The 20,987-nt window shown below is 40.6% G+C and overlaps 1 protein-coding gene and 1 pseudogene across 4 annotated transcripts in view; both read right to left on the bottom strand.

Annotated features, from left to right (window-relative positions):
• The window catches only part of LOC139380324 (sodium leak channel, non-selective), a 265,187-nt gene that overhangs the window by 159,923 nt on the left and 84,277 nt on the right, over positions 1 to 20,987 (bottom strand). For all 4 annotated transcript variants that reach the window (XM_071122925.1, XM_071122924.1, XM_071122926.1 and 1 more), the window contains one exon: positions 9,380 to 9,511. In XM_071122925.1, the coding sequence (XP_070979026.1) occupies positions 9,380 to 9,511 (132 nt within the window). The remainder of the gene's footprint in view (positions 1 to 9,379; positions 9,512 to 20,987) is intronic.
• Positions 15,369 to 16,637, bottom strand: LOC139380336 (type III intermediate filament-like; annotated as a pseudogene).

The raw sequence follows: 20,987 nt of genomic DNA on the forward strand, positions 1-20,987 counted from the left end.
ACTTACTGGAGCAATTATGGTTAAGTGCCTTACTCAAGGGCACACCGGCAGATTTTTCAACTAGTTGGCTTGGGATTCGAACCAGCGACATTTTGGTTACTGACCCAACACTCTTAACCGCTAGGCAAACTTTCACATGTGGAATTGGAAGTTCACATGAGGTAGTGAAATTGTGTTATTCTCCTCACGTGTGAAAAGGTGGTGGTAAAATTACTAATTCTATAATGCACTCTATAAAAAGGTAACAGCCTACCTGAGTATAATAATTGAAGTGCGTACAATTTTTAAATGTTGTAAATCTGAGCAATACATTCGGAGTGTTACTGCTGCAGGTGCACGCTTCTCTTCGGCATACGTTGGCCAGTGACCGTTGGAAGAACCCCAGTGAAAAGGACAGAGAAGCTAGCGTTTAACAAGTAAACATTAACTAAAGTTAACTTTTTGCCATTTTTGTGCACATTTTTTATCGCATTGTCTGAAAGCGTTCAAAATACACTGAAAACATCCAAAATACATCATCTATACATCTAAAAACAATGCTATGTCAAAACAAGTTGACTTTGAGGTTTAAGAAAGTGTGTTTTACCTGATTTTCCTAACCGTTACTTTGGAAAAAATGAAGACGTCAATATTGCTGTAATGCTTTTTGCATAAAAAAATCTTAAATTACAGCTCAATTTGAGCAAATTATGAATTTGCTATTAATTGTGATTATAATCACAGCAAATCCTGCGATAAAGTCAATTACATTTTGGAATCATTTGACAGCCCTAGTCGACATTAAAATGTGAAAATGTACATTTGAAAGTGTAGTGGACATGAGTCAGTTATGGTTACTCATGATCATGTGATGAGGTAGTCCTGCCTGCGACTTCAAAATGAGTGTTGGCCTTCTTGGTCATATGGCAAGACACATCATTTACCCAAGTTTAGTCAAAATCGGGCCAGAAGTCTGAAATATCGTGTGGGTTAGCTAGACTCATATCCCTGAGCACGTGAGACAAATTTGAATCGTTAGAGCCACCGTGTGGTCGATATGAATGCTCTTGCATTTGTTGAGTCTTCACAGTGTTTTGTTATAATACGAATATCCTTGACTGATTTATATTCATTTATGTGCCAGATCACACCCACGTGAATGTTTATTGGTGAATATTATTGTTTTAGGTACTAATCTGAAAAATATTGCGATAAGAGACCTTTGTCCATAGATACTAGAGGTCAACCGATTAATCGGAATGGCTGATTAATTAGGGCCGATTTTCACCTTGTCAGCTCGGGGGATCCAATCTTGCAAACGTACAGTTAACTAGTCCAACGCAATAACAACCTGACTCTCTCTCGTTGCACTCCACAAGGAGACTGCCTGTTAAGTGAATGCAGTAAGCCAAGGTAAGTTGCTAGCTAGCATTAAACTTATCTTATAAAAACAATCAATCATAATCACTAGTTAACTACACATGGTTGATGATATTACTAGATATTATCTAGCGTGTCCTGCGTTGCATATAATCTGACTGAGCATACAAGCATACAAGTATCTGACTGAGCGGTGGTAGGCAGAAGCAGGCGCGTAAACATTCATTCAAACAGCACTTTCGTGCGTTTTGCCAGCAGCTCTTCGTTGTGCGTCAAGCATTACACTGTTTATGACTTCAAGCCTATCAACTCCCGAGATGAGGCTGGTGTAACTGAAGTGAAAAGGCTAGCTAGTTAGCGTGCTAACTAGAGGGACGGAAGCTATACTGTTTCACTGGCAATACTAAAGTGCCTATAAGAACATCAAATATTCAAAGGTTAATGAAATACAAATGGTATAGAGGGAAATAGCCCTATAATTCCTATAATAACTACAACCTAAAACTTCTTACCTGGGAATATTGAAGACTCATGTTAAAAGGAACCACCAGCTTTCATATGTTCTCATGTTCTGAGCAAGGAATTGAAACGTTAGCTTTCTTACATAGCTCATATTGCACTTTTACTTTCTTTCTTCTCCAACACTGTTTTTGAACATGTTTCATTATTTACGTGATGCTAAATTGATTTTATTGATGTATTATATTAAGTTAAAATAAGTGTTCATTCAGGATTGTTGTAATTGTCATTATTAAAAATACATTTTTAAAAAATCGTCCGATTAATCGGTATCGGCTTTTTTGGTCCTCCAATAATCGGTATCGGCGGTGAAAAATCATAATTGGTCGACCTCTAATAGATACCAAATATCAAGTTCCATGCAGATAAGTCATTTGGTGCAAGAAGATATTTTTTCCTTTTCCATAATGGTGGAAAATCTATCATGGCGGACCTAATGGGTCCCTGAGGCAAATTAGTTCCTTGTGAGAACAGGGACCTGTGTCCCAAATTTCATGACTTTACGTCAAACGGGTTGAGGGGCGTGACCTTTCAAAGTCTGCATTTTCAATCTCTTGTCATAGCGTCCCCATCTGGCCAATCAGTGTAATTATGTAAATTCCGGATCTCTATGGCAAGATGCATCATTCACCCACGTTTTGTCAAAATAGGGTCAGTGCTGTCTGAGATATCGCATGTGACTAATGTACTAACGAACGCACTAACGGACGGAGACAGATCAACAGTCTCCTTCCCGATTTCATGGTGGGGGACAATAAGCTTGTGAGGTAATGAGAAGGAGAGAAAAAAAATAAAAAAATAGATTGAAAGGAGAACAAGAGATAACGTGATTGCATTCATCCCATAGGGAAGAAAAGGGAGTGGCCGGAAGGGGGAAATAGCTGGAAAAACCAAAACCTGCATTTAGCAAGAAAACCAAAACAAGTATTTCCTATATTTTTCCCCTCACCTAGCCCTGATTGAGTGGAAAAACTGTGATCAATGGATGGATGATAAAAAAAAGAGAGGGAGCGAAGGGAGAGAATCTTGTGTGTGGTTTCTCCCATCTCTTATCTTTCCCATTCAGCTGTGTGAGAGAGAGTGAGGCCGGGAGGGAGGTAAAGAGGGAGACACGCCTCTCCTTCATTGTTCACGCTCTGCCACCTGCATACTGATGGCATCGACAGAGCCGGGCAGATTGAGAGCGGGTTTGTGTGTGTGTGTGCGTGTGTGTAAAAACACTCCATGATGGCGAGTGCAAATCAACTGTTTGCGTTTACAATCCGATAGTAGCACCAATATTATAATTGTACAACAAAAATAACTATAAAATCATAGATTTTACTCCCAGGTTTGAGTGTGATTCAATCGGAGGTACGTTTTTCATTTTATGTTTGTGTGGTAGTGAATATGAAGCCCAATCCTCAATCAATCAATCAAATGTATTTATAAAGCCCTTTTTACATCAGCAGTTGTCAAAGTGCTTACAGAAACCCGGCCTAAACCCCCAAAGCGCAAGCAATGCAGATGTAGAAGCACTGTAGCTAGGGAAAACTCTGTAGAAAGGGAGGAACATAGGAAGAAACCTAGAGAGGAACCAGGCACTGACGGGTGGCTATTCCTCTTCTGGCTGTGCCGGCTGGAGATTATAAGAGTACATGGCCAATAACCTTTTGAAGCGTACGTTTGAAATATTAATAGCGGACCAAACAGGGCGAATTATTTTTGCACGTAGTACCAGAAATCTATACCACTGTTCTAGAATTTGATTCTCGCATTTTGCCACTATTCTCTGCACCCCTGACTGTATCAAGACAGCGTTGTCTGCTTCATATGAGGCTTTATAAAACAGTCCTTTTTAACCACTGAATCTCTTATCTTTTTTTGCCAATAGTAGGAGCAGCGAGTACATATAGTATTATTGGTAATTAAATAATTATTGTTATCATATATATTGATTTTATAATATCTGAAAGAGGCATTGGTATTAGCTTGTCCGAGGGGCTGCGCGTGTGAAACAGGGCGTGGAACCTGAGGTGCTAAGTCCAGTGTATTTGCTAAAATAGTGGCTAACAAACAAAGTGAGAGCGGGGTACAGTATGAACATAGAGTAGATTCAGAGAGTAGTCAGACCCCTTGACATTTTCCAGTAATCTACACACAATACACCATGATGACAAAGCAAAACGCTTTTAGTATTCAGACTCTTTACTCAGTGCTATGTTGAAGCACCTTTGGCAGGGAATACAGCATTACGTCTTCTTGGGGATGACGCTAAAAGCTTGGCACACCTGTATTTGGAGAGTTTCTCGCATTCTTCTCTGCAGATCCTCTCAAGCTCTGTCAGGTTGGATGGGGAGCGTTGTTACACAGCTATTTTCAGGTCTCTCCAGAGATGTTCGATCGGGTACAAGTCGGGCTCTGGCTGGGCCACTCAAGGACAGCAGAAACTTGTCCCCAAGCCATTCCTGCATTGTTTTTGCTGTGTGCTTAGGGTTGTTGTCGTGTTGGAAGGTGAACCTTTACCCCAGTCTGAGGTCCTGAGCGCTCTGGAGCAGGTTTTCATCAAGGATCTCTCTGTACTTTGCTCCGTTCATCTTATCCTTGAGTCTCTCAGTCACTGTAGGGACGGTGACAGGTTTCCTCCCGACATGACGCTTGGCATTCAGGCTAAAGAGTTCAATCTTGGTTTCTTGGTTTCATCAGATCAGAGAATATTGTTTCTAATAGTCTGAGATTCCATTAAGTGCCTTTTGGCAAACTCCAAGCTGGCTGTGATGTGCCTTTTACTAATGAGTGGCTTCCGTCTGGCCACTCGACCATAATGGCCTGATTGGTAGAGTGTGGCAGAGATGCTTGTCCTTCTGGAAGGTTCTCCTGTCTCCACAGATGAACTCTGGAGGTTTGTCAGAGTGAGCATCGAGTTCTTGGTTACCTCCCTGACCCAGGTCCTTCTCCCCCGATTGCTCAGTATGGCCGGTCGGCCAGCTCTAGGAAGAGTTTTGGTGATTCCAAATATTCTTCCATTTTAAGAATGACGGAGGCTACTGTGTTCTTCGGGACCATCAATGCTGCAGAAATGTTTTGGTACCCTTCCCCAGATCTGTGCGACACAATTCTGTATGGGAGTTCTACATACAATTCCTTTGACTTCATGTCTTGGTTTATGCTCTTACCTGCCCTGTCAACTGTGGGACCTTATATAGGCAGGTGTGTGCCTTTCCAAATCATGTCCAATCAATTGAATTTCCCACAGGTCCAATCAAGTTGTAGAAACATCTCAAGGACGATCAATGGAAACAGGATGCACCTGAGCTCAATTCCCGAGTCTAATAGAAAAGGGTCTGAATACTTATGTACATAAGGTATCTGTATTTTATTTGTATTACATTTGAAAACATAAAAAAAAAAAAAAGTTTTCACTTTCTCATTATGGGGTATTGTGTGTAGTTTGATGAGGAAAATTGTTTATTTAATTAATGTTAGAATAAGGCTGTAACATAACAAAATGTGGAAAAAGTGAAGGGGTCTGAAAACTTTCAAAATGAACTGTTTATTTCAAATGCAGACCATGGCTAAGGGAAACACTGGCAGGCATCTTTAATACTTTTGTAAAAAAAAATTATGAATTACATTTATTTCCCCCCGGAGAAATTAGGCTACAGCAGTGGATACAATTCATCATCATGTCAAAGTATTATGACCACTGGACATGAAGCCAGATGCCTGCCTCATCGATAAGCGAGGAAGATATTTTGGAATCCTCAAATGTGGTATAAGTATGAGTATAATGGCTTGGATAGCTTTTAGCCTGGTCGGAGTGGAGGAGAGTGAAGGAGAGTGAGTGGAGGAGAGTGAGTGCAGAGTGGATCAAGTCATGTAAGCAACAAAGTGAGGTAGTTTGTGCGGGTGATCAGATTGAATGGTGTATCCATGAAATCAGCTAAATTGTATACAGAAGCAACATCTCAAGACATCAGTCAAGTTTGGTCGCAAAAGGGTCTTCCAAATGGACAATGACCCCAAGCATACTTCCAAAGTTGTGGCAAAAATGGCTTAAGGACAACAAAGTCAAAGTATTGGAGTGGCCATCACAAAGCCCTGACCTCAATCCCATAGAAAATATGTGGGCAGAACTGAAAAAGTGTGTGCGAGCAAGAAGGCCTACAAACCTGACTCAGTTACACCAGCTCTGTCAGGAGGAATGGTCCAAAATGCACCCAATTTATTGTGGGAAGCTTGTAGAAGGCTACCCAAAACGTTTTACCCAAGTTAAACAATTTAAAGGCAATGCTACCAAATACTAATTGAGTGTATGTAAACTTCTGACCCACTGGGAATGTAATGAAAGAAATAAAAAGCTGAAATAAATCATTCTGTCAACTATTATTCTGACATTTCACATTCTTAAAATAAAGTGGTGATCCTAACTGACCGGGACTAAGACTGGGAATTTTTACTAGGATTAAATGTCAGGAATTGTGAAAAACAGAGTTTAAATGTATTTGGCTAAGGTGTATGTAAACTTCCGACTTCAACTGTAACTTATGATTTGTTTTCTGTCAGCACAACCTGTTATTTAGACTGGTTTATGAAATGAGTTTGGCTATGGATGTGTTCCGTGTGATGCTTGAATGATCAAGTTCATTTATCTTTCACAATAAAAGGTCAAATTGAGGAATGAAGGTGAAGATCTTTATTTCCCATCAGTACAAAACATTATTTAGATGCTTTTCAGACTGTTATAGGCCAATTTCTTTATGTCTACAGTATTCTCTCGGGTATGCAATCTGGTTTCTGCTCAGGTTATGATGTCTCACTGAAACCTTACAGGTCCTCAATGATGTCACCATTGCCCTTGATTATAAGCAATGCTGTGCTGTTATTTTTATGGACTTGGCCAAAGCTTTGGATACGGTAAACAATTCCGTTCTTGTCAGCCGGCAAAGGAGTATTGGTGTCTCTGAGGGGTCTTTGGCCTGGTTTGCTAACTACCTCTCTCAAAGAGTGCAGTGTATAAAGTTAGAACATCTACTTTGTCAGCCACTGCCTGTCACCAATGGATGACCCCAAGGCTCGATAGTAGGCCCCACACTCTTCTCAATTTACATCAACAACATAGCTCAGGCAATAGGAAGCTCTCTCATCCATTTATATGCAGATGATAGTCTAATATTCAGCTGGCCCTCCCCGGATATTGTGTCAAATGCTCTACAACAAGCGACTGGAACGAGCTGCAACAAAAACTCAAACTGGACAGGTTTATCTCAATCTATTCATTCAAATACTCAATCATGGACACTCTTAATGACAGTTGTGGCTACCTACTTTGCTTGATGTATTGTTGTCTCTAACTTATTGCTCTAGAAGGCTAGCATCCTGGAGTCGCCTCATCACTGTTGACGTTGAGACTGGTGTTTTGTGGGAATTATTTAATGAAGCTGCCACTGGAGGACTTGTGAGGCGTCTGTTTCTCAACCTAGACACTCTAATGAACTTGTCCTCTTGCTCAGTTGTGCACTGGGACCTCCCACTCCTCTTTCTAATCTGGTTAGAGACAGTTTGCGCTGTTCTGTGAAGGGAGATCTTCAGTTTCTTGGCAATTTCCCGCATGGAATAGCCTTCATTTCTCAGAACAAGAATAGACAGATGAGTTTCAGAAGAATGTGCTTTGTTTCTGGCCATTTTGAGCCTGTAATCGAACCCACAAATGCTGATGCTCCAGATACTCAACTAGTCTAACGAAGGCCAGTTTTATTGCTTCTTTAACCTGTTGCGACGACCAAACCCGGATCCGGGATTCTATTTATAGACCTAAGCTCATTACCATAACGCAACGTTAACTATTCATGAAAATCGCAAATGAAATGAAATAAATATGCTAGCTCTCAAGCTTAGCCTTTTGTTAACAACACTGTCATCTCAGATTTTCAAAATATGCTTTTCAACCATAGGAAAACAATCATTTGTGTAACAGTAGCTAGCTAGCGTAGCATTTAGCGTTAGCATTAGCGTTAGCTTTAGCGTTAGCATTTAGCAGGCAACTATCACAAAAACAAGTAAAGCCTTCAAATAAAATAACTTACCTTTGAAGAACTTCTGATGTTTTCAATGAGGAGCCTCTCAGTTAGATAGCAGATGCTCCGTTTTTCCAAAAAGATTCTTTGTGTATTAGAAATAGCTCCGTTTTGTACATCACATTTGGCTACCAAAAAAAAAAAAAAAAAAAAAAAACGAAAATTCAGCCCTCAAAACGCGAACTTTTTTCCAAATTAACTCCATAATATTGACTGAAACATGGCAAACGTGGTTTAGAATCAATCCTCAAGGTGTTTTTCCACATATCTCTTCAATGATATATTCTTCGTGGAAGCCTGGTTTCTCCTTGCTCTCAAATGGAAAAATAATTGCACCTGGCTTTACGCTCCAATTTCGACGCAGGGACACCAGGCGGACACTTGGAAAATGTAGTCTCTTATGGTCAATCTTCCAATGATATGCCTACAAATACGTCACAATGCTGCTAACACTTTGGGGGAACGACAGAAAGTGTAGGCTCATTCCTTGCGCAATCACTGCCATATAAGGAGACAATGGAAAACAGAGCTTCAGAAATTCTGCTCATTTCCTGGTTGATGCATCATCTTGGTTTCGCCTGTAGAATGAGTTCTGGGGCACTTACAGACAATATCTTTGCAGATTCTGAAACTTCAGAGTGTTTTCTTTCAAAAACTGTCAAGAATATGCATAGTCGAGCATCTTTTCGTGACAAAATATCGCGCTTAAAACGGGAACGTTTTTTATCCAAAAATGAAATAGCGCCCCTAGAGATCAAAGAGGTTAATCCGAACAACAGTTTTCAGCTGTGCTAACATAATTGCAAAAAAAATGATAATGATCAATTAGCCTTTTAAAATTATAAACTTGGATTAGCTAACACAATGTTGCTGATAATGGGCCTCTCTACGCCTATGTAGATAATCCATAAAACATCTGCCTTTTATAGTTACAATAGTCATTTACAATATTAATGTATACATTGCCTTTCTGATCAACTTGATGTTATTTTAATGGACAAAAAATGTGCTTTTCTTTCAAAAACAAGGAAATTTCTAAGTGACCACAAACTTTTGAATGGTAGTGTACATTATATTTATCCCAATCCTTTTGCCTTTTGGTAGGCCGTCATTGTAAATAAGAATTTGTTCTAAACTAGTTAAATAATGGTTAAATTAAATAAAATTAATAAAAAACAATGCTATTTAGATGCGTTTGTGCATAAAATGTAGACGTTCTGTTGCTACTGTTCAAATAACATATTTATGATGGTACGATGCTGTGACCACTCAACATTACATTGATCACAAATATCTTATCATAAGAGTCATGAGGTCAATGTTAGGGTTAGGGAAAATAGGATTTTGAATCAAAATCAATATCAAGTCAAACAAGGATAGTAAAACATACAGTATGGTGTTTGTGTGTGTATTGTACAGTATGTTTGTGTGTTCTGATCCCTTACCTCAGCCAGGTAGAACTCGTCATAGTGCCTTTGGTGGTTCTCGCCCTTGTAGTAGTTGCTAGCGGCAACGATTACGTCTACGGCAACCATAGTCAGAATGAACATGTGGAAGATGGAGGAGCGCATCAGTTGCTGCGGAAACAGAGACATTCATTTAGAATTCATGTAGAATAAGGACATATTGACATCTATTCTATAACAAACACACCCATCCAGATACCCACGTCCACATATGAGAGGTTCCTCTGGCTGACCTAAACGACAGTACACTTCTTTTGACCGGAGCCTTACATTTATGTCTTTTCAGTTTTGCTCAAAAAACACTTTGGTCTGGACAAACAGTATGAGTCTTGCTACAATATACACTGAACATAAATATACATGCAACATGTAAAGTGTTGGTCCCATGTTTCATGAGCTAATACAAAAGATCCCAGAAATGTCCCATAGCTCTAAAACGTTGTGCACAAATGTGTTTACATCCCAGTTGGTGGGCATTTATCCTTTGCCAAGATAATCCATCCACCTAACAGGTGTGGCATCAATAAGCTGATTAAACCGCATGATCATTACACAGGTGCACCTTGTGCTGGGGACAATAAAAAGCCACTCTAAAATGTGCAGTTGTGTCACATGCCACAAGTTTTGAGGAAGAGTGATATTGGCATGCTGACTGCAGGAATGTCCACCAGAGCTGTTGCCAGATATTTGAATGTTAATTTCTCTACCATAAGACAAATGTTGTTTTAGAGAATTTGTCATTACGTCCAACCGCTCTCACAACCGCAGACCACATGTAACCACGCCAGCCCAAGACCTCCACATTTGGCTTCTTCACCTGTGGGATTATCTGACACCGGCCACACGGACAGCTGATGAAACTGTGGGTTTGCACAAACTAAGAATTTCTGCACAAACTGTCAGAAACCGTCTCATGGAAGCTCATCTGGGCGCTCGTTGTCCCGTAACCGACTTCAGTGGGCAAATGCTCACCTTCAATGGTCAATGGCATGCTGGAGAAGTGTGCTCTTCACAGATCAATCCCGGTTTCAACTGTACCAGAAATATGTCAGACAACGTGTACGGCGTCGTGTGGGCGACAGGTTTGCTGAAGTCAACGTTGTGAACAGAATGTTAGCTGCCATGCTTGCCTTTCTATTCCGGAAACATCATGTACAAAAAATATTTTAAGATCAGCAAAAAAAAAAAAAAAAAAACATTAAAAAAAAAACATAAAATAGCAGAATTGCTCAGGAGTAAAATGTCCTCTATACATTCCAGGAACATTTCCTCAGATGGTGAAAATGTCACAGAGTGAAAGTAAAATCAGCCATTACCTCCTTAGTGGATACAAATAAAATAAATTACCTTCAGACTTCTGTTCTAAGAGTTTAAAAAAAAAACTGAAAAAATAGTTTACATTTAAAACTCAAAATAACATAATATGCTTCTTTATGCCACAGTAACACATTTACTTGTGGAAGACCTTAAGCTAGGGTATGATGGTATAAATGAATGCAAAAACATATAATTGATTTTCACAATTGCCAATACAATCAAAAGGATTTGATCAACCCAAATTATACATTTATTCTAATTGTAAAAGCTAAATACGACCTCCCATCATTCTGAGGTAATGATTCATGAGCAAACCATTAAACAAGACAAATGATGTGCCTGGCTGGTGGGGATTTAAATATCCTCTCGTCTCAGTTATAGCAAGATGGAGAATGAGAGAAATTAAGAGAGAAATGGGGGTGAGAGAAAAAGAGATATGTAGACATGAAGAGAAGGGGGATATTCAGAGACATAAAAGAGAGAGGAGAGAGAGAGGCAGAGACATGAAAGAGGGAGGAGAGAGAGGGAGGAAGAGACATGAGCTTGAGCCTGTAGGACAGTGGTTCTTATTGGAAATGGCAACAGGCAAACATGGCTGGCAGCTAAACTTCAGGGGATGAAAAGCAATCAGGACTATTTCATTAGATAGAGAGAGAGGGGGAGACGAAGAGAGCGAAAGGGGGAGAGGGAAAGAGGAATTAAGAGAGAGAGAGTGAGAGGTACAGCAAAATCACTATGTGTTCAGACATAATAAACAAAATGGAGAGAGGTAAGTCCCTGTTTTATTTCTTCCAGGAGCAGCTACAGTATTGAACGTCTAGTACAAGCAGCATGGCCAAATTCAATCAAAACCAAAATTGGCACACACAAAAAATCTGTCCCTGTATTATTAAAACAAATGTAGCAAGTACAAGCTATGCCCTAACCAAACAGGGGGTTTTGATTTCAGATTGTATTATTCATGCAAGACATGCGTGTTCTTTTCTAACACAGAAACAATATTATTTGTCTGTGGGCCCAGTTTAACCACCGTGCTGAATTGAATTCCCTACAGTCAGAGGGGAGTATCAGATTGTACAGTTTGGGAGGAATAAGACCAAGTATGGAAGACTGTCTGTAGAAGATGGATAGATGAAAAGAAAGTCCCTTCAGAAAGTATTCACACCTCTTGTCTGTTGTGTTTAAGCCTGAATTAAAAATGTATTAAATGTAGATTTTTTTTTGTCAGTGGCCTTTACACAATACCCCATAATGTCAAAGTGGAATTATGTTTTTTGAAAAGTTTACAAATTAATAAAAAATGAAAAGCTGAAATGTCTTGAGTCCATAAGCATTCAACCCCTTTGTATGGCAAGTCTAAATACATTCAGAGGTTAAAATATGCATAACAACCACATAATAAGTTGCATGGACTCATTAATTGCGTTTAACATAATAGTTGAGTGACTACCTCATCTATGTACCTCACACATACAATTATAATGTAAAGTCCCTCAGTCAAGAAGTGAATTTCAAACACAAATTCAACCACAAAGACCAAGGAGGTTTTCCGATGCCTCGCTGACCCTATTGGTAGATGGGTAAAAATACAAAAAACAGACATTGAATATCTGAATACAAGTTATTTATTACAGTTTGGATGGTGTATCAATTAACACAGTCACTGCAAAGATACAGGAGTCCTTCCTAACTCAGTTGCCGGAGAGAAAGGAAGCCGCACAGGGATTTCAACATGAGGCCAATGGTGACTTTAAAACAGTTACAGAGGTTAATGGCTGTGATAGAAGAAAACTGAGGATGAATCAAAAACATTGTAGTTACTCCACAATACTAACCTAATCATGCATTCTGTTTGCAACAAGGCACTACAGTAATAGTGCAAAACATTTGGCAAGGCAACTAATTATTTGTCTGGAACAAAAAGTGTTACACAAAGTGTTATGTTCGGGGCAAATCCAAAACATCACATTATGGAGTACCACTCTCCATATGCTTGGTTTTCACTTTTTATTTCACCTTTATTTAACCAGGTAGGCCAGTTGAGAACAAGTTCTCATTTACAACTGCAACCTGGCCAAGATAAAGCAAAGCAGTTCAACACATACAACACCACAGAGTTACACATGGAGTAAACAAACATACAGTCAATAATATAGTAGAAAAATATGTATAGTGTGTGCAAATGAAGTAAGGAGGTGAGGCAATAAATAGGACAATAGTGGCGACGTCATTATAATTTAGCAATTAACACTGGAGTGATATATGTGCAGATGAGGATGAACAAAAGTAGAAATACTGGTGTGCAAAAGAGCAGAAAAACCAAAACAAATATGGGGATGAGGTAGTTGGATGGGCTACTTACAGATTTGACACACTGAACTCGATCTGAAAAGTAGTTAGTGAACCAGGCAAGGCAGTTATTAGAGAAACCAAGGCTGTTGAGTCTGCCGATAAGAATACGGTGATTGACAGAGTCGAAAGCCTTGGCCAGGTCGATGAAGACGGCTGCACAGTACTGTCTTTTATCGATGGCAGTTATGATATCGTTTAGGACTTTGAGCGTGGCTGAGGTTCACCTGTGACCAGCTCGGAAACCAGATTGCATAGTGGAGAAGCTATGGTGGGATTCTAAATGGTCGGTGATCTGTTTGTTCACTTGGCTTCTTAAGACATTAGAAAGGCAGGGTAGGATAGATATAGGTCTGTAGCAGTTTGGGTCTAGAGTGTCTCCCCCATTGAAGAGTGGGATGACTGTGGCCGCTTTTCCAATCTTTAGGAATCTCAAAAGAGAGGTTGATCATTTTAGTAAGAGAGGGTCCAGATTGTCTAGCCCAGTTGATTTGTAGGGATCCAGATTTTGCAGCTCTTACAGAACTGGGTGATGGAGAAGGGGGGACTTGTAATCATTAAGGACTAGGGAGTTTTTCAGGATAAAAAGAAACAGAATGGAGCTAAGCACAGGCAAAATCCTAGAGAAAAACCTGGTTCATTCTGCTTTCCACAAGACACTGGGAGATTAATTCACCTTTCAGCAGGACAATAACCTAAAACACAAGGGCAAATATACACTGGAGTTGCTTACCAAGAAGACTGAATGGTCCTGCGTGGCCGAGTTTGACCTAAATCTGCTTGAAAATCTATAGGATGACTTGAAAATGGTTGTCTAGCAATGATCAACAACTCATTTTACAGAGTATGAAGAATTTTTTAAAGATTAATGGGCAAATATTGTACAACTGCAGGTGTGAAAAGGTCTTCCAGACTTACCCTTACTGTAATAGCTGCCATAGGTGATTCTAACATGTATTGACTCAAGGGTTTGAATACTTATGTAAATTCAATATTTCTGTTCCATTTGCAATAAATTCCCGAAAATGTCTCAAAGCATGTTTTCAACCTGTCATTATGGGGTATTGTGTGTATGTGGGTGACAAACAAAATGTATTTAATGCATTTTGAATTCAGGCTGTAACACAACCAAATGTCAAATAAATCAGGAGGTATGAACACTTTCTAAAAGGCAAATGGAAATGGAAAGATAGGAAGGAGAGGTCTGGGAGACAGCTGGGGAAGAGTGACTATTACTGCTCCTTGCTGGAAGGAACCGCCTCACTGTGGGTATTCGGAGTGCTGTGTCAGTGTTTCTCAACCTTACCAGGGACTGGCAAGCTATAGTTGTTCCCCGGTATAACTCACTGAATCAGTGTCAGCTAACCAGTTCAGGGACCGGTCAACATCATCTCCTTGATAATGTGAATTGTAACTAGTGCTGAGCGATTAGTGCTTTTTGAGGTCGGTTTGGTTTTGGTTCGATTCTTAAAAAATAATCACGTTTTTTTAATTCAAATATATATTGTTTTCCATTAAATCACTATGTGGGCTGAATGATGTAACAAAACAGAATAAAACAATTAATTAACTTCTGACCAACTGTGAATGTGATGAAAGAAATAAAAGCTGAAATAAATCATTCTCTCTACTATTATTCAGACATTTCACATTCTTAAAATAAAGTGGTGATCCTAACTGACCTAAGACAGGGAACTTTTACGAGGATTAAATGTCAGGAATTGTGAAAAACTGAGTTTAAATGTATTTAGCTAAGGTGTATGTAAACTTCCGACTTCAACTGTATATGGATTTCAAATAATTGAACCAACATCGGTCAATTGGTTGTTAAAAAACGAAAATAACTGACATTTTGGTTAAACGCTCAGCACTAATTGTAACTCTAAACTCCAGTAAATGTCAAGCTCAAATTCAGATCCTTATTATATCAATAAAGTAAGAAGGGTAAGGAAATTAGACCACAAATCCTATGGTTCCCATAGTTAAATATATATAAAATATGTGTAATCCAGTGTTTCTTTTGCAAAGGTCAAACTTCTCTAGCTAGTTAGTATACATTCATGTAAACACCCTCAGTTTTGTTACTTGGTAAGAGGTTGGCAGGCATGGTCAAGAAAGCGGACATATGGGTCTTGACTCAGGTGGTGTGTTGCTCAACATCCCAAAATGCCCAGCCTGGTCTCTTCTCAATCCAGCACCTCCCTGTAAGTGATCTCTGTGTCCATCTTCAGCGTGATGTGAAGCATCTCCAGGTAGTTCTTCAGGAAATTGCTCATCTCTAGCTTGATAATTTGATCTCCATTCATGTTTGGGACAGGTAGGCAGCCAGGGCGTGTCTGATTCCAGCTTGGCAGACACCTTGGTTTCCTTCTTGAGACACCTCCTTATCATGGAGCTTCTTGAGGAACTGGATCTCGGCCACCAGCTGCTCTACGTGCCTCTCCAGGTCGGGCCTCTGCAGCGTGGCGTCGTCCACGTTCTAACGGAACTCCCTCAGGATCATCTCTGCCTAGACAGCTCCTCCTCCAGTTTCGTCCTCCACACCTCCACCTCCTCCTCAATGTAGCTCATCTCGATGTCCACTGCCCCCTTCTCCTGGGTTAGCGCCTCAATCAGATCCCATATTTCCTTGAGTTTGAGCTTGTACTCTTCACCAATGCCGCTGGGGCACCCCTAGTGGATGCACTTCACATCATCCAGTTCCGCCTGCAGTTGGGCATTCCTCTGCTCCAATGACTGAACCTGAAGTGCACGTTCAGCTCCTGTGTCCGGGGGTGTCCTCGGATGGGGCCACAGTGTCTCCTGACCCCTCCTGTCTCAGCCTCCAGTATTTATGCTGCAGTAGTTTATGTGTCGGGGGGCTAGGGTCAGTTTGTTATATCGGGAGTACGTCTCCTGTCCTATTCGGTGTCCTGTGTGAATTGAAGTGTGCTCTCTCTAATTCTCTCTTTCTCTCTTTCTTTCTCTCTCTCGGAAGACCTGAGCCCTAGGACCATGCCTCAGGACTACCTGACATGATGACTCCTTGCTGTCCCCAGTCCACCTGGCCGTGCTGCTGCTCCAGTTTCAACTGTTCTGCCTTATTATTATTGGACCATGCTGGTCATTTATGAACATTTGAACATCTTGGCCATGTTCTGTTATAATCTCCACCCGGCACAGCCAGAAGAGGACTGGCCACCCCACATAGCCTGGTTCCTCTCTAGGTTTCTTCCTAGGTTTTGGCCTTTCTAGGGAGTTTTTCCTAGCCACCGTGCTTCTACACCTGCATTGCTTGCTGTTTGGGGTTTTAGGCTGGGTTTCTGTGCAGCACTTTGAGATATCAGCTGATGTACGAAGGGCTATATAAATACATTTGATTTTATTTGATCTGTATCTTGTCAGCATGCTAATTGTGGAATTCAGATCCCACCTCCACTGCTGTTGCAGAGCCACCCTGGTAGCCGGATCATCCACCGCTGACTGTGGTGCCTGGGCAGTGGAATAGAGATGGGTTTAGTTGCTGCTGGGTCATGCTGGAAGAAGAACCACTCACGGCCAGGGTCATGGAGCAGGAACCATTACCGCTCATGTTTGCAGTGTGGAGGACAATTTTTGTAGGATCTGGAGGTTTGGTTGCTGTAGGATCTGGTTCAAACGTAGAATCTGTTTGCTTGTGTGTTGAGAATAGTTCCACCACCGAGGAAGGCGTGTTTCCCTTTGCTGGTCAACATTGCACTCTCATATCACCAGGGGGATAGAGTGGGGTCTGAAATTATTGACACCATTGATAAAGATGCACAATAATGACTTTATAAAGTAAATAATTCAAATACAGAGCTGTATTGTATACCAAAAAAAAGGAAATTATACTATTTTAAACTAATACAATTTCTCAGAGAAATATTTTTTTTTTCACAAAAAAGGTAAGGTTGACAATTACATTGACACCCCTAAAGGTTGTTCTGAATAAAGCAGTCAAAAGTTTAGTTTTTGGTCCCATATTCCAAGCATGCAATTACTACATCACATTTTTATTTCAGATTATTTCGTGCCCAATAACAATTCACGGTAAATAATGTATCGTGTCATTTTGGAGTCACTTTTATCGTGAATAATAGAATATGTTTCTAAACACATCTATATTCATGTTGATGCTACCATGACTATGGATACTCCTGAATGAATCGTGACTAATGATGAGAGAGACATTTACAGAGGGTCAAAGATCATACCCCCAAGACATGCTAGCCCCCCCTGTTATTGGTAATGGTGAGTGGATAGCATGCCATGGGGGTATGATCTTCATGATATGACACACAGACAGAGACGAGAGATAGAAGGAAGGAAAGAGAGATGGACAGCTCTGTAGCTCCGGAAGGATGAGGAAAAAGTGGAAAGGTTGTCTGTTGATCTTCGTCTCCTGGCACCTATACGGCTATATCAAATCAGGCAGGGTTCGCCACGCAAGCACACGAACACAAACAGTAGTTGGGATTGAACGTGAGACGCAGTTTGACATTTCCAGCTTTCAGGCGCTCTCCCCCCACGGATGTTTGGGCTGAAGGGGAGTGTGTGTGTGTGTGTGTGTGTGTATGCGAGTGTATGCGAGTGTAAGTCTTACACTATTAACTGAGGGAGTAAAGGCTATATTTTTACCTCTGTAAATCAGTCTGCCGGTCTCCCAAACGTTCTCTCACACACACACACACAGCCTCTACTACCTCTGTCTGCCTGCTCCCCTGCCTTCACCAGTCACCCACCCTGGATAGAAGAGCTCTATTGTCTATCCCCCTATCTTTATTTCATCTAAAAAAAGACATACAGAAACACTGTCATACACCCGAGGTGACATGGCCTACTTTGAGAAGCCGTAAGTGTCTGTGTGTGTGTGTGTTCACATTGGTGTGTCTGGTAAAGCTGGGCAATATGCGAGCGGGATGTCAAAATGAATTTAACAGCCCCCGTTGTGAGACATGATAGCTCTTTCACTCCGTTTGATGCTATCTATTTTGCTTCCCCACATGTTGGAGGGTTGCTTATTAGTGCCACTTCTCATGAGTCTTTGAAACGTCAGGTGTACGCCCACACCGACGCCCACACCCATACACAGCTTCTCGTGCCTTGGCAACATCAGGTGCTAAGGCTGACACACAATTAGTGTATGTTTTGGCAGGAAGTCTGGAAAAATGTCACTTTTCAGCCTCGAATCAAACAGCAAAGGAGGACGGCTCCTTAAGACATCTCACATGTAGCCTCGAGCATCTTCACAGCACAATATTTACTTTCAAATCAATGGAACAATTCAAACCTAGTGCGATCCTAGTGAGTTGCCCTTTAGCCCTTAGAAATCAATTGGAAAAAGGAGTGAACTTAACCAATATCAAATACAAAACTGCTACACGACAACATTTCAATAGTAATGATTGTATAGATTAGATATGCAGATATTGCTGTACAAGTAGATAAAAGGAACCCTCTTCATATACACTGAACAAAAATATGAGTGCAACTGTTTCAGGAGCTGAAATAAAAGATCCCAGAAATGTTCCATACGCAACAAAAAGCTTATTTCTCAGAGATTCTGTGCACACATTTGTTTATATCCCTGTTTGTGAGCATTTCTCCTTTGCCAAGATAATCCATTCACCTGACAGGTGTGGCATATCAAGAAGCTGAATAAACAGCATGATCATTACACAGCTGTACCTTCTGCTGGGAACAATAAAAGGCCACTCTAAAATGTGCATTTGTCACACAAGGACAATCAAATCGTATTTGTCATATGCGCCGAATACAACAGCTGTAGTAGACCTCACAGTGAAATGCTTACTTACAAGCCCTTAACCAACAATGCAGTTTTATGAAAAATATGTGTTAAGTAAAAACTAAGAAATCAAATTAACAAATAATTATAGAGCAGCAGTAAAATAACAATAGCGAGGCTATATACAGGGGGTGCCGGTACAGAGTTAATGTGCGGGGGCACCGGTGAGTCAATGCCATAGATGTCTCAAGTTTTGAGATGTTTCAAGTTTTGAGGGAGCGTGCAATTGGCATGCTGACTGCAGGATTGTCCACCAGAACGGTTGCCAGAGAATTAAATGTTAATTTCTCTACCATAAGCCACCTCCAACGTTGTTTTAGAGAATTTGGCAGTACTTCCAACCGGCCTCACAACCGTAGACCACGTGTAACCAGGCCTGCCCAGGACCTCCACATCCAGCTTCTTCACCTGCGGAATATTCTGACATCAGCCACCCGGACAGCTGATAAAACTGTGGGTATGCATAACCTAAATATTTCTGTACAAACTGTCAGTCTTCAGTGGGCAAATGCTCACCTTCGATGGCCACTGGCACACTGGAGATGTGTGCTCTTCATGGTTGAATCCCGGTTTCAACTGTACCGGGAAGATGTCAGATGGCTATATGGCTATGTGTGGGCGAATGGTTTGCTGATGTCAGCATTGTGAACAAAGTGCCCCATGGAGCGGTGGGGTCATGGTATGGGCAGGCATAAGCTACAGACAACGAATACAATTGCATTTTATTGATGGCAATTTGAATGCAGTGACGAGATCCTGAGGCCCATTGTCGTGCCATTCATCTGCCACCATCACCAGTTCCTGCAATATCCAGCAACTTCGCACAGACATTGAAGAGGAGTGGGACAACATTCCACAGGCCACAATCAACAGCCTGATAGACTCTGAGTGAAGTCGCACTGCATGAGGCAAATGGTGGTCACACCAGATACTGACTGGTTTTCAGATCCACAACCCTACCTTTTTTTTTAAACTTCTTTGGGATAGGGGGACAAATTTTCACTTTTGGATGAATAGCATGCCCAGAGTGAACTGCCTCCTACTCAGTCCCAGATGTTAATATATGCATATTACTATTAGTATTGGACCAAAAACACTGAAGTTTCTAAAACTGTTTAAATTATGTTTGTGAGTATAACAGAACTCATATGGCAGGCAAAAACCTGAGGAAAAATCCAAACAGGAAGTGGGGAATCTGAGGTTTGAAGTTTTTGAACTCACCCCTAGTGAATACACAGTGGGATATTGGTTATGTTGCACTTCCTAAGGCTTCCACTAGATGTCAACCGTCTTTAGAACGTTGTTTCAGGCTTCTCATGTGATGTGGGACCGGATGGGAGCTCTTTGAGTCAGTGGTCTGCCTACAGCCTCGTTCTCAGTCACGCGCTTTCACTTGAGAGGTAGCTGTCGTTCCATTGCTTTTCAACAGACAATGGAATTCTCCGGTTGGAACATTATTGAATATTCATGATAAAAACATCCTAAAGATTGATTGTATACTTAGTTTGACAAGTTTCTTCAACCTGTAATGTAACTTTTTGAACGTTTTGTCCGAATGGACCAGATCGTGCATTTGGATTTGTTTACCAAGAGCCCTAAGAAAATAAGCTATTGGACATAAATGGACATAAATTATGGACATTATCAAACAAAACAAGCATTTATTGTGGAACTGCGATTCCTGGGAGTAAATTCTGATGAAGATCATCAAAGGTAAGTGAATATTTCTAATGCCATTTATGAATAATGTTGACTACCCAACATGGTGGATATTTCTCTGGCTGTTTTTTTTTATTTTTTAAATCTGACACAGCGGTTGCATGAAGGAGAAGTGTATCTATATTTCCATGTCCAAAAATCAACATTTATAATGAGTAGTTCTGTGAATTAATTTGCCTCTGAATGTTTTGGAACTACTGAACGTAACATACATGTATTGTGAAACATGAAGTCCTATGAGTGTCATCTGATGAAGATCATCAAAGGTTAGTGATTCATTTTATCTCTATTTGTGCTTTTTGTGACTCCTCTCTTTGGCTGGAAAAATGGCTGGGTTTTTCTGTGAGTTGGTGGTGACCTAACAATCGTTTGTGGACCCTTCGCTGTAAAGCATTT

This window comes from Oncorhynchus clarkii, chromosome 22 (genome assembly GCF_045791955.1).
Source record: "Oncorhynchus clarkii lewisi isolate Uvic-CL-2024 chromosome 22, UVic_Ocla_1.0, whole genome shotgun sequence".
Taxonomy (NCBI): domain Eukaryota; kingdom Metazoa; phylum Chordata; class Actinopteri; order Salmoniformes; family Salmonidae; genus Oncorhynchus; species Oncorhynchus clarkii.